Source organism: Physella acuta, unplaced genomic scaffold (assembly GCF_028476545.2).
Source record: "Physella acuta isolate Inbredline_101_S28 unplaced genomic scaffold, ASM2847654v3 ptg000648l, whole genome shotgun sequence".
NCBI classification, from domain to species: Eukaryota; Metazoa; Mollusca; class Gastropoda; family Physidae; genus Physella; species Physella acuta.
In genome coordinates, this window is record NW_026732167.1 from 149,703 (window position 1) to 177,690 (window position 27,988).

General features: G+C 32.9%; 1 protein-coding gene across 1 annotated transcript in view; it reads right to left on the reverse strand.

Annotated features, from left to right (window-relative positions):
• Positions 1-1,939: 1,939 nt before the first annotated feature.
• Positions 1,940-27,988, reverse strand: part of LOC131948554 (32 kDa beta-galactoside-binding lectin-like) — a 71,836-nt gene continuing 45,787 nt past the window's right edge. Inside the window, exons 2-8 of the mRNA XM_059310143.1 lie at positions 16,284-16,427; positions 11,414-11,505; positions 10,995-11,196; positions 10,766-10,873; positions 10,006-10,082; positions 7,992-8,214; positions 1,940-2,169 (exon numbers count right to left, since the gene is read on the reverse strand). Of these exons, the coding sequence (XP_059166126.1) occupies positions 2,062-2,169; positions 7,992-8,214; positions 10,006-10,082; positions 10,766-10,873; positions 10,995-11,196; positions 11,414-11,505; positions 16,284-16,415 (942 nt within the window). The 5' untranslated portion in view covers positions 16,416-16,427 and the 3' untranslated portion in view covers positions 1,940-2,061. The remainder of the gene's footprint in view (positions 2,170-7,991; positions 8,215-10,005; positions 10,083-10,765; positions 10,874-10,994; positions 11,197-11,413; positions 11,506-16,283; positions 16,428-27,988) is intronic.

Consider the following 27,988-nt stretch of genomic DNA (forward strand, 5'->3'; position numbering starts at 1 on the left):
AATTACTGTTAGACTACTAATCTAGATTAAACTTAAATTTTGGATATTATTTAATGTACTAGTTTGTAACCTTTTATTTAGGCTACATGTAATTTTTACAGTTTAAAATTGTAGCCTTATTAAGCCTAGTTAACTTTGCTTAACTTACATACAAATACTAAATACCTACCCAATCACAGGCATACTAGACTACTACTAAGCAGAGGCGTAGCTAGGGGAGGGCGGGATTTAGATTAGATCTAGATCTAGGTCTAGATCTAGAAACTTATGGCTAGATTCTAGATCTAGATCTAGATCTCTAGCTTAGTTAGTAGAGTAGAGCACTCACAGAACTCTAACAAAAATAACGAAACATGCGTTAAAAACATTCTACAAAAACATTGGTAACAATTAATAAGAATAATGTTAGATATTAGTAATCTGAGCATAACAGTCATAAAAAAATAAGCCAACTATAATGAAAAGGAATACAAACGAATTTTTAAAGCCTGAATCGAAATGAAAATATTCCCTTGTTCGCCATTTTGTTTTCTTGGATCACCATGTCCGTATTTATCATGGACAATAAATGTTATGACTTTAATCTTTTTACACTCCCTGGCCACTTCAGTTCAGTTCAAGGTGGGGTTGAGGGCGGTTTTATTAAATATTTAAATTTATACAATAATTCAAAATCATTTTCAACGGCTTATGTTCAATACAAAAATCTGAAAAGGAGTGTAATCGATGGTTCCTAATCGACTTTAATTTTTTAAATTGTAGCTATAATTTTATCGCTTGCCATATTTTAAAAAATAATTTTTTTAAAAAATTTAGTATGATTACATAGACTTTTCCAGTCTTATACATGTTATAAATAAATAAAATAAAATAAATAAATGTATAAATAATGAATAAATTGATACACTCGGCGTTCTAATATTTTTGGCTCGTTTGGGACAGGTGTAACAATAATAAGAAAAAAAATCCACAAAGTGAATCAGTAACATGCTGGGGTGTGTAATTATTATTTGTAACTTAGAAGGCGAATGTATCGTTTCATGTCGTAAACTGTTCGTACTTTTTAGTTGTGTAGTTCCGTATTATGGCGCCGCTGTGTAACTGTTTATGTCCCTGTCTACGGCTAGTTTGTGTATATTCTATTTAGATTGTGGTCACTGTTTATATTAGGTGTCTTTTTGTATAATTGTGTCGTATGTTGTTTGTTATCTGTGAATTAGGGACTATTTGTTTACGTGTAGTGTGTGAGGTGTGTGAAAGTCGGTTTCCGGCGTGATGTTCGATTCACTTTGGTATGTCGTATGGATGAGGTGAGGAAGTTGAGATCCTGTACCATCCGAGGCATCAAAGTCAGGGAAACGCCATTGAACTTTTGCGTTTAGTGAATTTGTTCCTTGTAAGCCTGGACGTAGTCCGAAATTGGGTGTTTAGTGTAAATTGTTTCGTATATGTTGTTTTGTCACGTTATAGTCTGTTTTGTTTAGTAGTGTCTGTAGTTTTTTTTTTATCTATTCTTTTTTTTTAAATTTTGATTGGTTCCATTTAATAAATAAAATAAATTGTTAAAGTTTTTTGTTTTTATTTAAAATAAGGTTAAGGTTATTAACCAGTCTGGGTTTAGCCGGACTTGCACTTACCGGATAGTAGTTAGATAAGCCTAGAAGGGTAGATTTTAGTAATCTCCCGCTAGCAGGGCTTACAAATTGATAGCACGAGTGGGGTGGGTGTCCAGTTAGCCCTTTTTCACCAATTACAAGAAAAAACATTGACACGAAGAAAAAACTGACGACTAGGTACACTGTGTTGACGCTACACCACACTGCTTACACACTCCTTCGTTCACACACTTGTTTAAACGCTCGCACACCACTTCCAAGGGGAGGCCACTCACACAAAAATGATAAATATTTGTATGTATATTTATTTATTTTGCACAGATTTCTAATCCGATGTTTCCACAATGCTTAAAACAATAGAAACGTTTGGTTTAAAGATTATCAGGCACTGGTAAATGCTTTTTGAAAACAATATCCCTGTCCTTCAAGGTTAATAAATTGGTTTTTATGTTGTCAGGATACTTTTGATTGTCAGATCTTGATTAATACACACCATATCTACTTGCTCAGTTAGATGAGCCCAGTTGAAAACACTGCCATCGTCAAAGAGAATCTTGAAAAGAAAGGAAAAAAAAAACGATATACACAATCACACAGTTTCTCACTTTCTCTCACACACACACACTCATATATATATATATATATATATATAAGTATATATATATATATACATATATATATATATATATATATATATATATATATATATATATATATATATATATATATAACGCTGCTGGTAGTGTGTCAGTCCGTCATCGCTATAGATTATAGAACCATGAGTATACTCATCACATGTCGTGCTTTTTACTTGCACAGCAGTGTATTATTATAAGTAATAGAGTAGGGTTTGTTTATATTGCGACTTAAATTTATTTTATAGTTGCTACTGTTTTTACTCTTCTGCATAATGTAAAGAAAATATTAAATGCCCGCACATTGCTAAAACATATTAAAAGTATCAATGTGAAATATCATTTTCGATAAGATTCATAGAAAGGGTGGATACATTTTAATAATAATATTTATAACAGTGAAATATTGGTGGATTGTATCTTGGGAGTGTGTGTGTATTGCATCAGGGAGACAGGGGCTGTGCGCATGCGCGAAAGGAACAAGAGGGAAGGAGGCGGAAAAATGGCTAGGTCGGTGTGGACACGATGCCTGTGTTAAACAAAATAAATATGAGAACTTGCAAGAAGAAGGCTTGTCTTTTGATTTCACATGTGTAATATAAAAGGTAGGAGGAAGGCCTGTGACAAGTTTATATCGTGAACCCAGTCACACACAAAAGGCTTGTGACAATATTGTCAAAAAAACGCATTAATTAAACTGTTTTGTCATTTTCCAAGGAAGGTAATTTAAAAATAAATTCAACTCGCGCTAATAAAAATAATTATCATTAAAAAAGTTTTTAAAAACCCACGTTTTCTGATTGAACTAAAAAGTAGAAAATAAATCTATACATCACAATAATGCAAGCGATCACTCTACTATAAGCAATCGCAAACTGCGTGTGCGTTTCTTTTGTGTTTGTTTTGTGTTTGTTTTGTGTTGTGTTTAGTTTTGTTCTGTTCCCAAGTTGGTACATTAAAAAAAGTTTTACCGTGGTGGAGCACGGGTATATATGCGCGCATTGGCCGGCTCTCTTAGCCAAAGCCCGAAGAACTTAGTACCAAGATCGTATTTCGTACATTAGCCGGCCAATGCGCGCACTGGCCGGGACGTACTGGCCAATGTCCGAAGCGCTTAAACTTGACAGCGTATTTTGTACATTGGCCGGCCAATGCGCGCGCTGGCCGGGATGTCCTGGCCAATGTTCTTCCTTGACTAAGTTGTGATCGCGTTTTCATTATTCTGGGTGCGGTTTCATTGTAACGTATTGGTTAGCTTTTGTTTGTATATCATTCTATATGCAAGGCGACATGGATCAAAAGGACCGTCAGACCATGAGACAGACACAGCAGATGGCTGTCAAAAGAAAAAAAATGGAAATCCATGTTAGTTTCCATACATGGGCTACAACTGTATGTGACAGCCTCCTCCATGCTGGCAATCATCAAAGAACAAAATCATAGACAGTCGGCGTCACCGAACACGTGCAACAAGACGGAACGTTCAAAAGACTTTGCCGCGTTGCTTGTAAGTTGAACAATAGTGTCCAAGCGACTTGAGATGGCGTGGGCGTCAGAAACCATATTTCCCCAACAAAACCTTTGATATTTAAAGAATTTAATTCAAGATGTCAAGTTGATCTTATTGATATGCAAAGTAACCCAGACGGACAATACAACTGCATACTCAGTTACTAGGATCATTTCACCAAGTTCATATTGTTGCGAGCTTTGGAAACCAAAAGAGCAGAATAAGTTGCTTACCAGCTGCTGGATATCTTCACGATTATTGGTGCCCCAAGTGTGCTTCAATCAGATAATGGAAGAGAATTTGTTAACCAAGTTATTTCTGAACTAAAGAACATGTGGCCTGAACTTAAACTAGTTCACAGACAACCAAGGCATAGCCAAAGCCAAGGTTCAGTCGAACGTGCCAACCAAGATGTTCAAAACATGATGATGACATGGATGCAAACAAATTAATCAGCTCATTGGGCTGAGAGTCTCAAACTCATTCAATTTATGAAAAATCGTTCTTTTCATCAAGGAATCCAACAATTGCCATACGAAGATTTGTAGGGATGCAAAGCAAAAGTGGGACTTAGCACTTCAATTTTACCAAGAGAGGCTCTCGATAATTTAGTTACTGAGGAAGATCTTGAGAACATTGAACAAGAAATGGAGGTTGTCATAAATGCAACGACTTCCTCAGCTAACCGTGGCGGAACGTCCAGACCAGTTACGTGACAATAATGTGGCCAACAGATTCTGTATAGTTTGTGAAAAACACTGTAGTGCAGCTCATTCTTGTGGAACCTGTGGCAACGATGTCCATGCTATGTGTGGAATACCCAATGAAGCCGACGAAGAGTACGGAGGAAATATTACCTGCAGATTATGTCACAACAAACAAGACATCATGGAACACAGGTCAGCAGCTCATACTAGCTTGCAAACTCAATGTGCTAAGATGCTTAAAACATCAAATACAAAATTTAAAGATGGTGAAGCGGGTGACAATGTACGCATCTGTATTCCAGATGTTGACAGAGGTCGATCCCCGAAGCGTGATTGCAGTTGTCATGAGCGTCGAGGGCGGTTTCTACAAATTAGGAACGGAACATGGTGTTCTAAAACAACTGTATGCTAGAAGTGAGTTTTCAATTCTTCACGAAAAACTGCTCTTATTGTCTTCAGTTGGCACTGAGGAAAAATCACTACGAACCATCGCATCTTCACAATCATTGACTGGGGGCCAAGGCTACACTCGCTGCAATTGCACAACCAAGTGCACAAACAATCGCTGCAAGTGTAAAAATAACAAGCTACTATGTAATTCTAAATGCCATAAAAGTTCAACTTGTTGTAACAAATGATGATATTGATAGATTGAGACAATAAAATATTTGAATGTTTCTGTCATTTACTTTAATTAATAATCAATAAAAACTTAATTTCATGACCCTTACGGCATAAAAAAAAACAACAAAATCTGCTTATGGTCTTCTAATTCGGACTTTGGCCGGTCGTCCCAAGCCAGATGATCTTCTAATTAAGACTTTGGCCGGTCCACCATGGCCAGTCCGCGGACTGGCTGGCCAAAGGCCGAAATCAAGCAAAGTTTCGGACCAATCCTCGCAGTGGCCGACTTCGGGCTTTGACCGTAACATATATATAAATATAAATAAATAAATAAATAAATAAATATATATATATATATATATATATATATATATATATATATATATATATATATATATATATATATATATATATATATATATAATGTTTGTAGGAGCCTAGGGTTGGCTTTGCTTCAGTCATTAAATGTAATTTTAAATTTAATTAAGGACTCAAACATATATGGGTGTTTAAATTAAAAAAAAATACATGGTTTAAAGAGCAATTTATAAAGCTATGCTCAGCATAGCAATACAAAAATGTTTACGTGATTTTAGCACGAAACCCACATCATCTGCCAAGTATTTTAGATGTTTTAAAATAATAAACATGAGAGTCACAACGTTATAAAAAACCTGTTATATATTGATTAAAATAAAGTACTATTTCGAACTTGACGGTCTGTGGGGCAAGTGAATTATAGTTCACCTTTTTCTGTGCCATCGGCATACCAAGAGATAGTGTCGTCAGCACCATGCCCAGCCATCTGTACTCTCCATAAATTGAGTTAGATACCAATCAGAGCTAGGTGAACTCACGGACGTTCTAATGACTTAAACCAGGATTCGAACTCGAAATTTTAGGGATAGCATTCTGGCGCTCTACCGTTAGGTCACGCCGCCCAATATTGCCCATTGAAAAGTTTTATATTTAGTCAACTGTACAAATTATTGATCATTTAATCCTAATAGAACATCACGGAATAAAAAATGGAAAAATAAATGCATTGTTATATAAGCTTGTGTACGTCCAACTTAAGACATAACTGAACTCATAAATATAAACTAAAACTCCAAAAGTTAAACTGCATTCCTTATTTTAAATCTTCTTTTTAGCAAAATCTCAAGCCCGGGTCTAAAAACATAACTTTTTGTTATATCTATTATGTTCCTTCATTAGTGAAAATTTTCAATACCATACATCTGCCAAATCCTTTAATTCAAGAATGGAATGAATGTATCCAGCTAAAGCTGTAAACTACATTTAAGCTGCCGTAGGAAAATAGAATCAAACCAAAACTATTTTGTTAAAAGCAAAAAGAAGTATAAAAACACACGGAATTTAGTCTTAGTGAACTATTTCAGGCCTTTAAATATTTTATATCAATCTTTGTTTTTTTAGCAATGGAATAAGGCTAAAACTTATGTACTTTATGGTTAAGTTTGGGCTTCTTTCAAAATTCTTACGAAGTATTTTAACAAAAAATGTATGTGACGTCCTGGCCAAGACCAAAGCTTGCTAGCCAGCCTGTAAAGTGACATTGGCACGGAACCAAGGCAGTCATTTGAATTTTTTAATTGTAATTTTCCCACGTTAGCTTCACTAATTTATTCTTTTGTTATTCACATTAAGTTCAAGCTCAGAAAATATTATATAAGGAAAGTGATGTTTTATACACAAAACAATGTAACCTAAGGTGCGACTTCATTTTAGATCTGTACAGTAAAGTTGCCTTGAATGTTTGTATTTTTTAATGTTGATCGTCTTGCATTACTACACTTTTCATCCCATTAACATGAAATTTTGGAAAGTTGTTGATAATAATTTCGGAAAGTTTTCTGGGGAAAGTGGTTAAATTTTTTTTGAGTGGCGAAGCACCCAAGCACATGGGCGGTCGCTCTTCCTCCCTATTACAGAGAATGATTAGCATAAACTGAAGACGTTCATAAAACACTCTTATGTTGGGTCAGCTTGCAGTAGCGTGCGTGTCGGGTACTCTAGTATATATATATATATATATATATATATATATATATATATATATATATATATATATATATATATATATATATATATATATATATATATATATATAAATATATATATATATATAACAGAAAGTCTGACGGACTATTTTCAGGTAGTTTCATCAATGCGTTCCAGGGCTGGCGCTACCTATAAGGCGAACTAGGCGGTCGCATAGGGCGCTATCCGTTGGGGGGGGGGCGAAAAAATGTGTAATCGCTATTATTAAAAAGTATCTAATAATTTATTAGGTACTATTTACTTTTTATATGTTAAAATTCAAAGGCGTAGTGATCAATTTCGATGCACAGAACTAACTATACATTTTGCGCCCCGTCCTCAAATTAGGCCTTTATGTAGCTATCGTTTTTGTGAAAATGCGTCCCCCCGTATCATTTGGAAAAATCGGGGCGCTTTTTACGTAATTTTGGTGTCTCAGTATTGATGTCGAAAACAATTAAAGTCCGTAATGCAAAGTAGCAGTCAACATTTTTTATTTTGACTGTATATAATTCAGTTGAGCTTTTTATATTATTATCTAATTTTAATGTTGATTCAGTGATCGCTTCAGCGCATGAATCGACGATGTAAAACGCGTAATTTTTAATCGGGCTTGTAAGTCTCGTTTTCATTCACTTTGAATTAGAAATCTTGATAGCAAAGGAAAGATTTAGATTTTCAAACAGCGAGGTCGGGTGTCACCCGGTGCGGCACCTAATGGTGTCACCCCCACCCGTAAGAATATATATATATATATATATATATATATATATATATATATATATATATATATATATATATATATATATATATATATATATATATATATAATTACCTCATATCTGTTTTTGCGTATTGTGATTTGTAATTTAAACTGTAAATCTTTTGCAAATGGAGCACGTCCGAGCACACTTGGTTCACCAGTCCATTTAGAGCCCTTAGAGTCAATGATAACCCTTGACTGAAAAAACCTAACATCAATATGCAAGGCGACATTTCCATATGTACAATTTGAACGATTCGCATGTTCATTCCAATTCTTTAGGTTAATTGAAAATCTATTGATTAAAAAAAGTGAGATTAGTTAAACTATATAATAAAACAAAAATTGCAAAGTAAAGCAATAGTCTCAGACAGTATAATAACATACATATATATATATATATATATATATATATATATATATATATATATATATATATATATATATATATATAATATGATAATATTCATATTATATATTTGCGTTTGTGGTAGTGGTGTGGTAGTAGGGTGTTTTTTTTCTTCTAATTTCTTATTGTGTATGCTATTCCATTGTGAAATTGTTTTAGCTTAATACATCTTAAACTAATTTAGTGAAATAAAAATATTTTTTTACTTGAAATAAACATCCGTTTCTTACATCGCATGGTTAATTTAAAATGAGTTTAATGTCGGTATAACGTTAAAGATCCGAAATAATAAAGCGGGAGTGATCTCCCCCGTAGTGTTATATAAGAATAATCGAGAAAGTTTAGGGGAGATCACTCCCGATTAAAAAAAAATCATTTTAATATCCCGAGTCGCCATCCCCTGTAGTGTTATCTATATATATATAATTCTCTTCTGGGATCAGTTAGAAAACAAGCTGCAAGCGCGCCTTTGCAGTCCCTTCTCTTCCTCTCTATCACTACCACCCCCACCCCACCCCCACATGATCTGGTGAGCGGTGTTCACTCTGTTTACATTTTACAATCACAGAGACGGGTTTGGTGACGGCTATTAGGGACAGATAATTTAGTTTGAAACGATTTTAAACTTAGAGGAGGTAACTAAGAGGAGGCTGCTTTCACGTTGGGGGGGGGGGGGGGGGGGGGGGGGTAGTGTTTTTAAGCAAATATTTTCAATGGCAGCATTGGTGCTGTCGAATTCACAAATTATAAATTACTGAAAAGTAGAAAAAAAAAACAACTAAATAGCGGCGTATGATACGCAGCGGGTCGGCTCGTATAAGAATATTCTTGAAAGTTTAGGGGAGATCACTCCCGGTTTATTGTTCATTAATGTTACAATTAGCAATTGTTTGCTTTTACGGTGTAAAAAGCAATAAAAAGCAATATAATCTTACATGATACTTCTCTGATATTTTTAAATATTATTATTGTATCGCATCGGATTGTTGCTCACTAGGAGAGGGAAAGTATGTAATAAAAAGTTTTCTGTTTAATGGTTTGACTCTGATTGAAGGTGTACTTGTGTAACAAAAACTACATCGGGGGATAGATGTTGATGTGAAGATTAATTTATAGAATCGCGTGTTGTTGCTGTTTTGAGCTTAGCATTATGCAATGCACTTTAATTGTCCTTAAAACATTAGGTAAAAACAAATATATGTGCATTAACGGTACCATTTGAACATGGCAATATAATATGGCTAGAGTAACGAGTAGCTGATTACAGCTAGTATTTATATATTTTAATTTACATTTTTCTTTATGAATTGTAATTATCATTTTTCTTTCAGGTTATGTTGTGTGACACAAATGGGTGTTTTGTTAGTTTGTTGCGCTATGTTTTGAATGTGCAATGATCCTTAGGTTTAGTATCAATTGTGTTTATGTGTAACGTATAAAGTTTTCAAATGGTTCAATGTTTTGTATTTCATTTAATAAAATGTGTAAATTGATTATCTGTTATTTTAGATTAGGGATAGGAGTTGAACAGCTTGCACTAACATCCGATTTTATGATAGTCCTAAGAGGTAATTTGTAATTATGCCCCTATTCCACCCCACTCCCGTCATATGTTAAGGCTTGAATAAACAAATAACGATCGATTTGACTTAGGAATTTTGATGTGTTCGAACTCACCTATTATTAGAATTAGGAGTGCCAATTATTATGACTCTTTTTACCGCAAGTTGATCGTTAAAGCGAACCATCCTTGGCTAAAATCAAAATAAAACGACAATTTAGTATTATGTTTTTATCCATTTAATTTCACTTGGTAATCATGTATGAGTTCCAAAGTAGTTGTGCGTGTCTTTGTGCGTAGGTGTTAGTTGTGTGTGTGTCATGTGTGTGGAGATACATTAGTGTATAAAGGTGTACTAGTATATTTGTCTATCGCTCCCTCGCTCCATATATATATATATATATATATATATATATATATATATATATATATATATATATATATATATATATATATATATATATATATGTGTGTGTGTGTAGAGAGAGAGAGAGAGAGAGAAAGAGAGAGATCGACGGGCAAATGTATTGTAAATTGCCAATAATTAAATGAACTGCAAGTGTTGATGCAATAAATAATTTTTTCTGTATATTAAATATTTTCTTACTTACTGGTTGGTTGTACTGAAACAGATTTTTTCAGTAATGTATATATATATATATATATATATATATATATATATATATATATATATATATATATATATATATATATATATATATATATATATATATATATATATATAGTGAGAGGACAAATGATCTATATCTATCTATATAAACATGTGTGTATGATTGAGTAATATTTTGAAATGCATATATAAACGTTTATTGTTATTATGTTTGAATACTTAAATTAACTAAATTTATCTCTTACTGAATACAAGATCCAATTAATTTGGGTCGTCCCACGAATCCTTATATACTTTAACTTTGTCCATCTAACCACTGTTGTAAAAGTAAACGGTGTTTTGTTGAGATAGATCTAGTGAATTATAATTTAAAAAAAATAATTTACGTAGTAAAATCTTAATTTTAGGCTCGAAAAAAAATAACGTAAGTTAAATTTATAAATCCAAATCACTAAGTGCACGCTTTGACATCACCTTGAATTGTTGGGGGTTTATTACTATTTTTATTTGAATTGGTCCTGCAGTTGTCAATGGTATTCCCTCTCTAATAGTTGCTTGTCCAAATTGTAAGTTTCTTTTATAATTCATTACGAGTGTCCTAGTGTTAAATCGAATATCGGCTTGAAATTCGATGTCCACAAGACAGTTTTGTTTTTCACACAGTTCAATAGTGAATCTAGATAGAGATTTAGTTAACATTTTTTTAGACTTTTAGGCAATTGAAAAATCTTACAAAGTTCAATTATATGCCTAGATACCGAGTAATTATTAGCTTAATACTTAAGGCAATTAACGTGAACCGTTTTGTAAAGACATGACAATTTCATTTAGAATTCGAATTTTTATTTTTGCTAAATAATATGTACATTCCTTTTTAAAATAGCCGTTATAACCTGCTGTCCGTTGTTTTAACAGTTCCTTCGATGTGAATTTCTTTACCATCAGCCATTGGATGTCTAATCTCATCAGTGTAAGAGGTGCCATACTGTGGACATTGATTTATTTATTTATACAAATATTTAAAAAGTGCAACTGAACTTATCTCACTCTGTCGAAGGAAAGACTTTGAATGTATAGAAAAATGATTATTGTCATAATACCATGTTACTTATTTAAATCTATTTCTGAATCAGTATATAAGTATAAATGTATATGAATATGCTTACACTAAGCCCTGCTAGGGGGTGGGGATATTTAATAATAATATCTACCCTAGGCTTATCTAATTACTGTCCGGTCAGTGCAACCATGGTAAAACCCACGATGGTTAAATCTTAACCTTAGACTAGATAAGAACCTGCTAAAAATAAAACAAAAAACTTTAACAATTTAATAAAATTTATTTACAAAAAATGTGGAACCAAAATTTAATCAAAAGATATAGATCTAGATCTAAATAAAAAAACCAGCCAAAACAAAACACTTAAAACAGACCAATCAAAATTCAACTCAACACAACAAAACATCAAAACTTCCAAATTCAGACACAGTACAAACAGCACAGAAATACGACACAGAAACACTTCAACACACAGGCCTCGACATTCCCACAGAATGTCTCTCCCTGTCCAACAACCACATTCACGAACTAAAGATCAATACTACGCACAAGAAAATAGTCCCTAATACAACAATAACTAATATTCACGACATAAAACATAGTGTAACCAGACACCAAAACAAAGTTTGCATAAATAATAACATCAATATATAAACAAGACAAATCAACTATAAACCATTTTAAAATCATAATCATATCAGCGCCATAACAGCGAACTACTTAACTAAAAACCACAACAATCCTCAAAAGGACACAAAAAGCGACAATCACCTTTTTGTAATAAAATAATAATTAAATAATTCACCAGCCGCTTACATATGTATGTTTAGAATAGTCACCTAAAAACTAAAATTTACTCTGAGTTGGTTATCCCCCCCCCCTCCACCTCACCGCCAGAGCTGGACAGGCCGTATTTGTGTAGAGCGACATTAATGTCACAGCTAGGTATACGCTGGGTAAGATAATAGAACTAAAGTGACCGGACAGTGGTGAATGATGATGACCCCCCCAAACACACACACCCCGAAAACGCGTAATGAGGTACCAAAGTACCAAACCGCCAGAATCATAGCTTTTGAAACAAGGAAAACTTTGTGAATATTGTTTTTGCAATTACCTGTAAAGAGGTGCGTAAGCAATACAGTCATCTAACCCATACCTTATCATTATGTTAAAAAATGATCTTTACAGAACAAAAAAAGTAGTAGCTAATTTAAAAATGTATGATATGCATTGCAAGACTTATAATTTAGTTACAATTAGGCCAGGGGAGGTCAAAGTGCGGCCCGCGGGTCACATGCGGCCCGCCACAGAGTTTTTGTGGCCCGCCAGACACTCAGAAGACCCCGTCCGTCTTGAACTGCGATTTGCTTCATGTCCGCGACCAAATTAAGTGAAACCATAAACCTTCCGAAAAAGTGAAAAATTGGTGATGAATCCCGTGTTTTTATAATGAAGAATGGACACACAAATATTTCTTTGGTAATACAGGCACGAAAGCAGAATGTTTACTGTGTCATGAAATGATTGCCGTATTTAACGAGTACAATCTGAAACGACACCACGAAACAACTATATATGACAAAACCTGTTGTAAGCGTGGTTAACATAATTAGAGCAAAGGCACTCAACCAATGATAATTCAAATCAATTCTTGGGGATATGGGGGGTAGATTATTAAGATGTAATTTACCACAACAGTGGGAGGTGGTTGAGCTTGGGTAAAGTGACAGCAGGTCCACTTTGACAGACAGCAGGTCAACTTCAAAAGGTGCGACCCTCCGCTAAAACCCGCTACCACAAAGTGGCCCTCGAGCAAAAACAATTGGCAATTCCTGATGTAGGCTATTATTTAGAACGAGCTGACCCGCGATGTTGCATTCGCCGCTTTTTAGTTTAATTCCTATTTTTCAGTAGTTCATAATTTGTGAATTCGACACTACCAATGCTGTGACTGAAAATATTTTGCTTTAAAACTCTATCAGTAGCTAAGAAAGGACGATTATCCTCACCCTCACATTCCAGTCCACTCTTCCCCCCCCCCCCCCACCCCGCCTCCGTGAAAGCAGCCGTCTGGGACGACAGTTTAAAGGCGACAATAAAAAGAGCAATCAGAACATTTTATTATCTCCCCTTAATTTCAATTTGTTTAAAAACTAAATTATCTGTCCCTAATAGCCGTCACTACGATTGTAAACAGCTCACCAGACTTGTCGGATTGAGGGTGGTAGTGATATGGTCTGTTGAGCTTATATCTTGGTGTTTGCATGGTCCCAATAAAGAGAATTATATATACGAGCTGACCCGCGACGTAGTATACGCCGCTATTTACTATTTTTACTGTCTATTTTTCAGTAATTCCTAATTTGTGAATTCGACAATACCAATGTTGCGACTGAAAATATTTTGCTTCAAAACACTATCAGTAGCTCGTGAAGGATAATTATCCCCACCCTCTTTTTTTTCTCCCCCTCCTTGAAAGAAGCCCTCCGTGACGACAGTTTACAGACGACAATGAAAAGATCAAACAGAACTTGTTTTTACCTTCCTAAGTTCCAAATCGTTTAAAAACTAAATTATATCTGCACCTAATAGCCACCTGGCTCTACGATAGTAAACATTTAGTGTTAACCACAGCTCACCAGACTGGTGGGGGTGAGGTGATAGCTATATGCCTAGAGAGCGGGTGTGTAACGGCGTGCGTATACGTGGTGTCTCGCATGGTCCCCATGAAGAGAAATATATATATAGATATTCCAACTATTAAATTTATTTTTTTCTGCTTGATTGAAAAGCGTTGTTTTATACCAACTCTGATTTAAAAAGTTTCATTATGGTATAATATTTTAGCATTTATGATGACAATATATTTATTCTAATTGCAGACAACATATTTTTTGTAAATACAAATAGTATTAAGCTCATATATTACATACTAAAATAATTATTGATCTGATTTAACATTTACCATTAAATGTGTAGACATATACATTTCTATATTAAGAGAGTGATTATTTCCCCTAGTTCGATTGTCTTATTAATTAATATTCCAGAAATAATTATGTGAATTTTTTTTTAAAGGACTACAAAACAGATTGTGTTGCGTTCATTGTGTTAGGTTGTATTGTGTGTATTTTTGTTTTTGTTTTTGAGTGATACATTTTTTTGTTTTGTAGGCCTAGATGGTGTTTTGTTTCTTATTTCTTCAGAGTACAACTTTCAATTTATTTAACATCATAGCAAAGCACTGACATACAGCTAGCTAGTATATATATATATATATATATATATATATATATATATATATATATATATATATATATATATATATATATATATATATATATATATATATATATATATATATATATATATATATATATACATATATTGATGGAAAAATTTGAACCTTCCATGAGACGACCCTGGCTACCCCACTGCTTGAATGCTTAGTATTTTTTTCCAGTACTTTACAAGTTTTATTTACAATAGAGTTTCATGACTAAAAACCATTGCGCGCCTATTGAGCGTGATGACGTGTTATTGAATGTGATGACACGTGTGGAGTAGTTGGATAGAACTGCCAACTAATTAATAAAAAATTAATCAGGCGACCAATTAAGTCAAATTGAATGTCATGATGCATTGTCTTCAAGTCTTGACCCATTTACCAACTACGAACCGTATCTGTCAAGTAAAAGTGCGTTTCGATCTAGAAAGTGCGTTTCGATCTAGACAGACTGACAAGGAAGTGTGTTAAATAAAAGTTTGTAAAAATGGATTAAAATTCATGTCTATATCCCGAGTTGCCATCTCCTGTTGTTTTATATAAGAATATTCGAGAAAGTTTAGGGGAGATCACTCCCGGTTTATTTCTTATTTTAATGTTACACAATACGCTAGAATACAATTGTTTTCTTTTTTAAGTGTTAAAAAAAGAGGTATCTTATCACCAATCCAGTACAAGTACTTGAGATTTTTGTTCGCGAAAAAGCGCCCCACCCCCACACCATATTGGACAAATTTGATAGAGCGGAATTTAACATAACTAACTTTTTTTAAAATGATAAACAATTATACTATCTGTTTTAGTACTATTAGTTTCTTTTCTGTGATAAAGTATATCTACTCACCAATCCAATGTAAATCTCTGCAGCATCTTGTTAAAAGTCATTACCTTTTTTACGGTTATCAATCGTACAATACGCTTTAATACTATTCTTTTCTATGAGGTAATGTTTATCAACTCACCAATCTAAAGTAAATTCTTCTGATTTTAGTCGAAAAAATGCGCCCCTCCCCCATGTAGGTCTCTTTTTCTTAAGGGTTATGTTTTACAGTTAGACAATCAAGGAAGATAACAGTAAAAGCAGTATGTAAAGGCTTGTAGCCCTTACATTTCTTAACTGTTTATAATTTAAAACTGCAGCATAAAATCAGCTTTTACATTTTTTTCCAACCTCATTTGGCAACGCACTAGGGTCGGCGCTCGGGGTGGCCTCCCCCTCTATTTACGCCTCTGCACGTTACATACCTTTACATTGCAGTAAAATTAATTGGAAATTGATTTAAAATATTTTTTAAATGATAATTGAAACATGTGAAAACTTCATCTTCGGTATAAACCACAATGTACAAAAAAAGCGTAATAAAAACATGTAAGATGTTTAAAGAAATCTGTATATGCACATTAAAGTAATGACCTGCGATGAGCTTCGTTTGGTTTGATGTTGAAAAGTGCCGTTGTCCAGGTTCGTCATTTGTAGAGAGTCTCCGCCATGCACCGACCAGAAACTCGCCAGTAGAGAAAAAAACGTCAGTACCAGCTTAAACATGGTGCACTGGTCCTATTTTAAAATATTTTATATAAAATAAACAAATGATTTTGAGTGTTTTAATAAGTGTTTAAATAGGAAAAGGAAATCGTTTTTATCCTACATTACAAGTCAATAGACGACGACGCTAGGTATGAGGCCAATTTTCAAGTCCATTAAGTGTTCTGAAATATTAATGCAATACACTAAACAGAACTATTTATTAATGCGATAATAGATATTTTCGCAAGCTCATGACCAATCACGCGTAAGCTGTAAAAAACAAAATTAGATACGTTTTAAATTCTAGCACCCATTAAAACCAACCAATACCTAAACAGTATCTGAATGCTAACCTAAAATTTAAGTTGTTCATACATTAGTCTAATTATTTTTTAATTCTCCAGACACATTATAATCCAGCTTTAAAGAATCTTAGTTCTAACATAAAAATTAACCTGTTCAATAATCGAACAATAACACGCCGAACTTAATCTAACAGTAGGCCTACAACATACCGAAATCACAATTGACTAGATAGTAAGGCCGATCCCCATCTTAACATATTTTAAAGTACTAAACCTATTCGAACAACAGTACAAATAATGGGGTCTGCTTAGCGTTAATTATTATTCCTTTTGATCACAGCAAAACCGGCCTAGTGTTTCTTTAGATTAATGAAACAAGTTTACTTACCTAATAAATTATTTTTTCTCAGCTTCCAGCGATGATTTTTACTGTATACTTCTTAATGCACACACTGGCTGTGGAGAATTCAAAATGGCTCCCCTCACCTATGAGATACGCGCCACGTTGACAAGAAAAGATGGCGGACAGTATATCATGAACTTGAAGACAATTACGCACGTAACGTCATCTGCAGATGTTGTTCACAATTATTCCTGATACCGAAATCCCAGATCACGTCTTTGCAGCGTGTCTAGTTTTAAAAGGTCAACATTTTGATAGGTTCCGTAAGCGCGTAATTAAAAATTAAATGCTTTTTTTTCAATAAGGGTACACTATAGCCTTACGGTGCGTTAGGTAAACTGAAGTGGTTTAGTTTTGAGTTAGTGTAAGGGTTTAAGTTCAGGTTACGTTTATATTAAACTAAATGTTACGGTTCAGGTTTCAGATTTAAGGCTTTGGCTGAATCTTAGCCTTAAAGTAAAGTAAAGTTTCCCTATGGGGCAAGTGAAGTAGAGTTCACATGTTTCTGTGACCTCGGCATATGAAGAGATAGTGTGGTCAGCACTATGTATGCCCAGCCGCCTTTACTAACGTGAGTTAGGTACCCATCAGAGTTGGGTGGACTCAGGGACGGTCTACTTACTTGAACTCGGATTTGAACCCGAGACTTACGGTTTAGCAGTTCAGCTCTCTACCGCTAGACCACTCCGTCCCATATCTACGCCTTAGGTTTAGGTTTAACTTGCGGCTTAGGTTGTGGTGTCAGTTAAGATAATAATTTAAGTTTAGGCTTAGTGTTAAGGTTAGGGTAAGTGTTAGGGTTAGCTTCATCGTTAGATGATACATTTTGCGATTAGGATTGATCTTTGGGATACGGGTAGCGATTATTGAGTGGAGAGTAAGTGTTATGAGGGAGTAGTGTTTTAGACACAATACATTCATACTCATTTTATAGTGTGGTCAGCACTATACACAGCCGCCTATACTTACCCTAACGTGACTTAAACCCGGATTCGAACTCGAGACATACGGATAAGCAGTCTAGCTTTCTACCGCTAGGCCACTCCGTATCTTTGTGGTTTTGGGGGTTATGTTAGAGTTTTAAAAATGAAATATCGATTTTTAAAAGTTAAAATCAATTTTGTTTTATTTAGTAGTAGAGACCTATAGAAGACATTAGTTTGAGTAAATTAAAATCCATTTTAAGATGTTTTTAAAATTTTTGATTACACAAAAGGCTGGTCAACAACTATCTGATCGAATAATTTAATCAAAACCCACCCTCTGTTATCTTTTGTCCGCATGACTTTCTACATGCTAGCATGCCTGCCTGTATGCTTGACTGTCTGTCTGTCTGTCTGTCTGTCTGTATATATATATATATATATATATATATATATATATATATATATATATATATATATATATATATATATATATATAAGACGGCTGCTAGTGTGTCAGTCTTTCCTTCCTTTCGTCATCGCTAAAGAATCAAGAAAGATTAGTCTTTGCGTGTGGCGTTTGTGTTTGCGTATTTTTTGGGGGATTAATTTAAGAAAGAAAATTTGTCACCTATATTATATTTTATAGTTTGAATGGTTGCAAATGCGTTTCTTAAAGTGTAAGGGAGGACAAGTAAGACATTCCACACCCATGGAAGGTCCATTAAGACTTAACACGCCCATGTGAGGTCAAGTAAAATGTTACACGCCTATGGGAGTTCAAGTAAGGGAACACGCCAATGGGGGTCAGGTAAGAGAACACGTTCATGGGAAGTTAAGTACGACAACACGCCCATATTGTAGGTCAAGTAAGACAAAACTCTCCTATGATTGTTTCTAATTTCCCGTACCTATCCGGGTAAAAAAAAAGCGCATGCTTTCAGAGAAATAAATAGGAAACCATCAAATAATTTGCCATGATTTGGTAACAAGGAGTTGCACTTGTCCAATGTCAGTGTTAGACTTAAAAGATGTTTATAATTTTTCAAAAAATGTTTGGGGTTTTCTTTGTATTTTCTATACAATTTCTAATTGTATCTGACAAAAATACAAAGTGAGGCCTTATGTCGAGTTAAAAGAATAAACAAATGCAAGCCTGTTTTGTTATAATGTTCACTTAACCATCTGAAACAGCACCAATATTTTTAAATTGGGAAAATGAGAATTTAAAAATTCAAAGGCATTATCCTTTTAACTGTTTGATGTTATTGAGTACATCCAGCCCTGATGGGTACCTGACAAGTTGGGGAATGCAAAGGCGGCTGGGCAAAGTGCTGAGCCAACCATTCCTTTATGTGCCGAGATCAAGAAACATGAACTCAACTTTATCTGCCCAATGGATCGCTAGGTCGAAAGAGGAATCTACTTATTACTTGAATGTGTATGATCAATTATAATATACGTCCGTTTCCCCGGATCGAATTCACAAATTATGAATTAAGGAAAAGTAGAAAATAAAACCACTAAACAACGGCGTATGATACGCCGCGCGTCGGCTCGTATATATGGAGGGTAACAAAAAGAAACATTATTCTCGTCGGCAAAACCCCTCAGTGTCGTCAGATTTGTCCAGATGCCGTATTTTCTTATATAAACAATTGGGTTCTTATCCAACAAGTTTTGTGTTCTGCGCATTAACGTATTCGTGTGGCCATTCCTGTTTCCTTTTTTTCTCGCATACGAGGTATAGAGAAAGTACTGTAATCGTGCAACAATTTTTGATGAAATTGCATGTTTAGGAATTATATTGATTTTTAAGTTTTGTATTAATTTTTGAACCATTTCCGATGATATATTTTTTAAAATGCGGAATTCTATTCTGTTTACAAGCATCTTATAAGCTTTTGTTTTAGTTCGCAACGTCTGTTTTTTGTTTTTTGTTTTTGGATTGGTAGCTAATCCTGTTACTCTATTTCAATCCACTTCTAATGCAGCGATTTCGTTCAAACTTTTCAGATACGTTTCAATTTAGTGAACAAAAATATAATACTCCAAGCTTATCCGTAAATGGAAAGAAATAAACATAACGGATTTGTAGGACCTGGTTTATCAAATTATATTGATTTAAAAAATAATTAGTAAACAGTATGTTCAGTGTATAGAATAAATAAAAGGCAGTATTAAAAATACCAACGACATTGCACTTAATCAATCCCCACTAATTATGTAATTATTTTTTTTTCCTAACACCAAAACAAAGTAATAAAAAGTAAATTCTTTCTTCCCCGATTTAATGGGGGTTTTAAAGGGAAGTAACTGTGTTTTCCAAATCAAGAGACGTTATGAGAACTAAAGGACAAAATGCAAATACATTTCAGACACAATTTTAGAAATTTTATAAACGTTTATACGCTTTTAAAATTTTTTATGTAATGTTCATAATTGAAAATTATTATTCTAAATATATAAAATGAAAATTGTTTTAAAAGACTTTCAATAGTAATTTTTTAACTCATAAATTTATACCATTGGCACTATAACAATCTAACACTTAAACCCATCGAAGTATCCACGACAAACATTTTACAAACAAACATTTTACAAACAAACATGCAGAATTGAACTTTATATATTAGATTGTCGGTATGTCCATCAAACAAAATAAAAAAAAATCACCTTTCACAAAATTATTTACATTTAGTTTTTTAGCACTCATTAGTCCCTTGATGAATTAGGAAAAAAAACCACAATTACTTCCCTTTATAAAAAAACATTACATCAGGGGAACAATTACTTTTTATTATTTTGTTTTGGTGTTGGAAAAAAGACTTACATAATTAGCACGGATTGATTTAGTGCACGTGGTAGGTATTTTAAATACTGCCTTTTATTTATTTTATACACTGAACGTACTGCTTAATCATTATTTTTTAATCAAAGACCGTTGACGTAAAAAAAAGACATCTTTATTCGGAAACAAGAATCCCCGCAGGTTATTATTTGTGTCTTTTGTTTTGCGCATTAGTTTTTGTCTGTTCTGTTTTACGCACTTTTTTGTCGGTCGCACCAACCATGATGAACGTTGTCTTTTTTACGTCATCATAGTGCGTACCTTTTTTAAAGCAGACTTTTTAAACTGTGCATTTAGCAGCGTAAAGTTTTACTACCGAAGAAACAATGGACACCAGCGAGAAAAGTCTCAAAGGTATTTGAGAGGTGTATAAATTCATTTGAAAATCACGCACAGCGTAGTTACAATTAATATGTTTATAAAATCCTGCCTGTCTCGTTTTTTTTTCGGACTTTACTAAAGATTGGATGTATTTGATGTTAATAATATTTTCGGTAACTAAATAAAAATTTAAAAAAAGCAAAAACAATTTGGTTTTCACGTGTAATGGCGACATAAACGATGGGATCCTGCTATTGGATAGGCCGCCATAGATTTTATTGTACACATTGTAAGCTAAAAATAGAAAACTAGGTCATGGGGTTTTAAATTTGCATTGTGATTTAAAAACTTGATCTGCAAAGTTTTGTAAACAAATAGTTATCGATCACTAAGTTACTGTACAGCCAATCAATATTTGTCTTACGAAAGTGAAACATCCGGTTATAACTTAGGCTTGATGAAAATAAATAGAAATGTAGCCTTAAACTCAACAAATTATTTTCAAGTTCTCTGGATTTGCAACTTTTATAGCATTTATTCTAAGAATATAAAATTTCTAAATTAATTTTAGGCTTAAGTTTTTATTTTTAATTTTGTTTACGGTCTAAATCTAAAAAGCACGTTTTTATTCCATGTCAACAACATTATGGAAGGAATCTCGTCAACATGGATAAGAAAGGTTATTATAGTCTTTAAGTGAATCAAATCTGGGCGTCCTCTGGCGCCCAGAGAGGGTGCTGTTTTGCGCCCCGGGCTTTCCCGTGTTCGATATGCGCGTACGTTCTTTTAAGTGAGTGCAAAAGACTATGATTGAGTTGGGGTACTATAGTCGTTTACTTAGCTGAAACAAGCCGTTCCGCCGTCACCCCAGCATGGTGCGATTTGGCGCCCAAGTGTAGACTGTGGGCACTTTGCGCTAATGTTTGCGTTTGTGCTCCATTTGTGTATGGGTTGGGTTTGCGTTTGTGGTTGTGTTTGCGTTTGGATTTGGTTTGTTTTCGTTTCATGTTTCGCTTGTGCTTTCTTTGTATTTGTATTTGTGTTTGTGGTTGGGTTTGTGTTTGTTTTTGCGTTTGTGTTTTCGTTTGTGTTTGTATTTGTGTTTGCTTTATGTTTGCGTTTTTTGTGTTTTTGTTTTGGTTAGTTGTGGTTATGGTGGGCAATTCCGGGTATATGCTGATTTCTAAACACACACGACATGTTTTCCTTTAAATATTTGAATTGATAAAATAATTCTAAACGTCCTTTCAACTGCTTATATTCAATACAAAAATACGAAAACGTTTTTAAAATGTAACTATAATTTTTATCGCTTGCCATCTTTTTAAAAGATAAAAGTTTTTGTGATATCTGAACACATTCTGAAAACGTGTCAAATCTAGCGCCTTCTTTTTCCAGTTAGTTCTAAAATGCTTTGTATTTCTTTTTCTCCTATTAATCTATCTTAAAAAATTACTATTAAGTACAATATAAAAGAAATACAAATACCCTTCACAATAAAAAGCCTTAAATTTAACGCAGCGACAATAAGAAAACAATCTAAGCACACTTTCTTTAACAAAAGAATTGGTCGACCATAAAAGCATCAGACATTTTAGCGTCCCAAGTTTTTTATTAAGATAAATTAGGCTCTTTATTTTCAGTGCATTTAAAATCTTATTAAATTAAATTTTAAAAAAAGTGTTCTATTACTTTAAGAATCTTTACATTCCGATTATCTTAACTTATATTAAAAGCTATTGAAATAGTGTATTTTACAAGCTTTTATTTACTGTGCAATTATCAGGCTACATTTTCTTTAAACGTTTATAAATAACTTAGCGTGCCCTTCCACGCGCGTTGCAATTAAGCTAGAAGAAATTCTGACGAAATATTTTAAGAGGGTTTCATCAATGCTCTACTAATCCATTATTCTTAGACGCGTGGCATTGATTTCTAAAACTGAGTAATTTAAATGTAAACAATGCCTGCTTTGCATATCTTAGATCATATTTGTCGCGCAACACTCCCGCCCCTACCCTCCCCCTACAAAATAAAATAAATTAAAAGCATTAAAGATAAATAAATATATTTCTTTATATATATATATATATATATATATATATATATATATATATATATATATATATATATATATATATATATATATATATATATATATACATAAAATATATAAATAAATAAATAAATAAATAAATAAATAAATAAATAAATAAATAAATAAATAAATAAATAAATAAATAAATAAATAAATAAATAAATAAATAAATAAATAAATAAATAAATAAATAAATAAATAAATAAATAAATAAATAAATAAATAAATAAATAAATAAATAAATAAATAAATAAATAAATAAATAAATAAATAAATAAATAAATAAATAAATAAATAAATAAATAAATAAATAAATAAATAAATAAATAAATAAATAAATAAATAAATAAATAAATAAATAAATAAATAAATAAATAAATAAATAAATAAATAAATAAATAAATAAATAAATAAATAAATAAATAAATAAATAAATAAATAAATAAATAAATAAATAAATAAATAAATAAATAAATAAATAAATAAATAAATAAATAAATAAATAAATAAATAAATAAATAAATAAATAAATAAATAAATAAATAAATAAATAAATAAATAAATAAATAAATAAATAAATAAATAAATAAATATATATATATATATATATATATATATATATATATATATATATATATATATATATATATATATATATATATATATATATATATATATGAATATATGAATTAAAAATGAACCAATACAGTTTAAATTTTAAAAAAATAGATCAATAAATAAAATAAATATATTTATATAATTTATAAATAAATAAATTTATAAATAAATAAATATTAGTGTGTAAATTTCTTTCTTTTGCACTGTGATATGATTTCTAATCCGATGTTCCACAGTCAATGCTTAAAACGAAAGAAACGTCGGTTGAAAGATTATTAGGAACTGGTGAATGCTTTTTGAAAACAATTGCATTTTAATTTTTTTTTAAAGATGACATTACATAGGGTCTCTATACTATATGCTAGTATTGATTTATTTAACACTCTGAAGCGTTTAAAAAACGTATCAGGATTTCATGTTTAAATTTCTTTAAAAGGCGGCTCTGTCCTACGCTGTGCTTGAAGTTAATACAGTGATTTTTATGTTGTCAGAATGTTGTGGACTGTCAGATCACCGTCAATGCACAACATATCTACGTTTTCATTTGCGAGATTCCAGTTGTGAATACTGCCATCGCCAAAGAGAAGCTTGGAAAGAAAGAAAAAAAATTACAACCTCTCTTTTTCACACACACAATCACAATCTTAAACATATATGTATATATACATATACGTACACACACACATATCTCTCTCTCTCTGTATATATATATATATATATATATATATATATATATATATATATATATATATATATATATATATATATATATATATATATATGTATATATACATTTGTAAGGAGCCTGCATTTATTATTAAAAATCTTGATTTTAGCGAAATCTCAAGCCCTGGTCTGAAAATATAACTTTTTTAAAAATATCCATTAGCTTCCATAATTAGAGACAATTTTCAATAACATACTGTTGTGAAATCTTCAAATTCAAGAATACAATGAATTTATCTAGCTAAAGGTAAAAACTAGAGTTAAGCTGTCGGAGAACAATGTGATTAAACCAAAAATACTTGTTAAAAAAAAGTATAAAACAGTGGTGAACTAGGAAAAAAATCATAAAAAAACCTTTTAATAATAATTATAATACCTTTACTAATAATTGAGAAGAGACCCATGCTTTTCTTTATGGTAATTTAAATAGTAGTGTATAATTTATTCTCTACTTTTAGTGCATTATTACATAAAAGCTTGTTATTAAAACGTTTTTTTATGAAAAACAAGTTAATAACAAGTCTAGTGACAATTTAAGCGCAATTTCCTTATGTTATCCATAACAATTTTAAATCGAGATAAATCATATATTCAGCAAATAAATAATTTGTCGCGCTCTCTATATTGCTATATAGAACTGCTCGCGCAGTTCGCTGCTAAGCCAGCCAGGTCACATGATTTACCCTCCTCCTCCTTCGCCTTCCACTGCCTTCTTTGCTATATAGTACTGTAATGTATTATGTATAATGTAATTTAAAAAAAAAATTGTGACCGAACAAAAGGATATTTTTGAAAACTTTTTTCGGCAATATTGTTCTAAATTATGGCAGGAATCGATTGTTAAAATTTCAAGTCGCTAAGTGGTCTGGTTGCCGATATATGGGCCAAAAACTGCATGTTTTCGAGGTTTTTTGGCTTTTACGGGAAATCCAGGAAGGAATTCCGGTAATTTTTTTGCCCACAATCTTATGCTTAACATATTTGCTTTGGAACTAGTCCTCGATATTGCTTCGTTGAGGAGGAGATACGACTTAAAGCTGCGGACATCCATCCATCCATTCCCAGAAATGACGAGTTAATAATCGCAATTCTCCAGAATGGAAATTGCGCTAAAAATTTCAGTACTTTACATGTTTTATTCACAAAAGAGTTACATGACTAAAAACCATTGCGCGCATATTGAACGTGAAGGCGCAGCTATTGAACTTGATGACGCGTGTGGTGTGGTTGGATAGATACTCCTACTAAATCGGTCCAAATTTTAATTAATTCATAAAAAAAATTATTAGGCACCCAATTAAGTCAAATTTAATTTCAGATTGCATTGTCTTCATGTGCCAACTACGAATCGTATCGGTCAAATAGAAGTGTCCGAATTTTCACTCCGGCGTTTAGATCTAGACTGACGACTTGCGACAGAGGAATTGAGTTAAATAAAAGCTTGTAAAAACAAACGTTTTAATAACAAGCTTTTTTGTAATAATGCACTAAAAAGTAGAAAATAAATTATAGACTACTATTTAAATAACTAGAAAGAAAATAAATTTTTTCTTACAGTTTCTAATACTGTTGACTCTCTACAAGCTCCCTAATAAAACGCAATAGTATTATCTAATCAATAGTAATATAACTTTTACATCTTATATTAACAATGACCGATAAAAAACTTTTACTTCGGCGCCCCACTTTTTTTATCGCTTATAGAAGAGTGATCGCTTGCATTATTGTGATGTATAGCATTTATTTTCTACTTTTTAGTTCAATCAGACAACGTGGGTTTTTAAAAACTTTTTTAATGATAATTATTTATGAATTTTTTTTTCAGCACTTTACATGTTTTATTTACAAAAGAGTTACATGACTAAAAACCATTGCGCGCCTACTGAACGTGATGGCGCAGCCATTGAACGTGATGGCGCAGCTATTGAACGTGATGACGCGTGTGGTGTGGTTGGATAGACATGCCTACTAATTCGGTCCAAATTTTAATTAATCCATAAAAAATTAATTAGGCATCCAATTAAGTCAAATTTAATTCCAGATTGCATTGTCTTCATGTCTTGAAACACGTGTCAAATGTGAATCGTATCGGTCAAGTAGAATTGACTGAATTTTCACTCCTGCGTTCGGTCTAGACTGACGAGGAAGTGAGTTAAATAAAAGCTTGTAAAAAGTGCAACATCCGAAAACATTTTATGGGCTTCTTATATATATATATATATATATATATATATATATATATATATATATATATATATATATATATATATATATATATATATATATATATATATATATATATATATATATATATATATATATATATATATATATATATATGTTACGGTCAAATCCCGAAGTGCGGCCAATGCCGGCTCTATTGGCCAAAGCCCGAAGAACTTAGCACTAAGATCGTATTTCGTACATTTGCCGGCCAATGCGCGCACTGGCAGGGACGTACTGGCCAAAGTCCGAAGCGCTTAAACTTGACAGCGTATTTTGTACATTGGCAGGCCAATGCGCAGCACTGGCCGGGATGTCATGGCCAATGTTCTTTCTAGACGAAGTTGTGATCACGTTTTCATTATTCTGGGTGCGGTTTCATTGTAACGTATTGTTTAGCTCTTGTTTGTATAGCATTCTATATGCGAGGCGACATGGATCAAAAGGGCCGTCAGACCAAGAGACAGACATAGCAGATGGCTGTCAAAAGAAAAATGTAAATCCGTTAGTTTCTATATATGGGCTACAACTGTATGTGACAGCCTCCTCCATGATGACAATCATCAAAGAACAAAATCAGACAGTCGGCGTCATCGACCACGTGCAACAAGACGGAACGTTCAAAAGACTTTCCTTGTTAGTTGGACAATAGTGTCCAAGCGACTTGACATGGCGTGGGCGTCAGAAACCATATTTCCCCAACAAAAGGAGAATACCAAATTAAGCAGACCTATCACGGCGCCTTGACTGGACTCCATGATAAATACCGACAGAATTTCCTTGCATTCCAGATTTCTTGAGAACATTGAACAAGAAATGGAGGTTGCCATAAATGCAACGACATCCTCAGCTAAAACATCTGCTGCCGTGGCGGAACGTTCAGACCAGTTGCGTGACAATAATGTGACCAACAGATTCTGTATAGTTTGTGAAAAACATTGTAGTGCAGCTCATTCTTGTGGATCCTGTGGCAACGATGTCCATGCTATTTGTGGAATACCCAATGAAGCAGACGAAGGGTACGGAGGAAATATTACCTGCAGATTGTGTCACAACAAACAAGACATCATGGAACACAGGTCAGCAGCTCATACTGGCTTGCAAACTCAAGGTGCTAAGATGC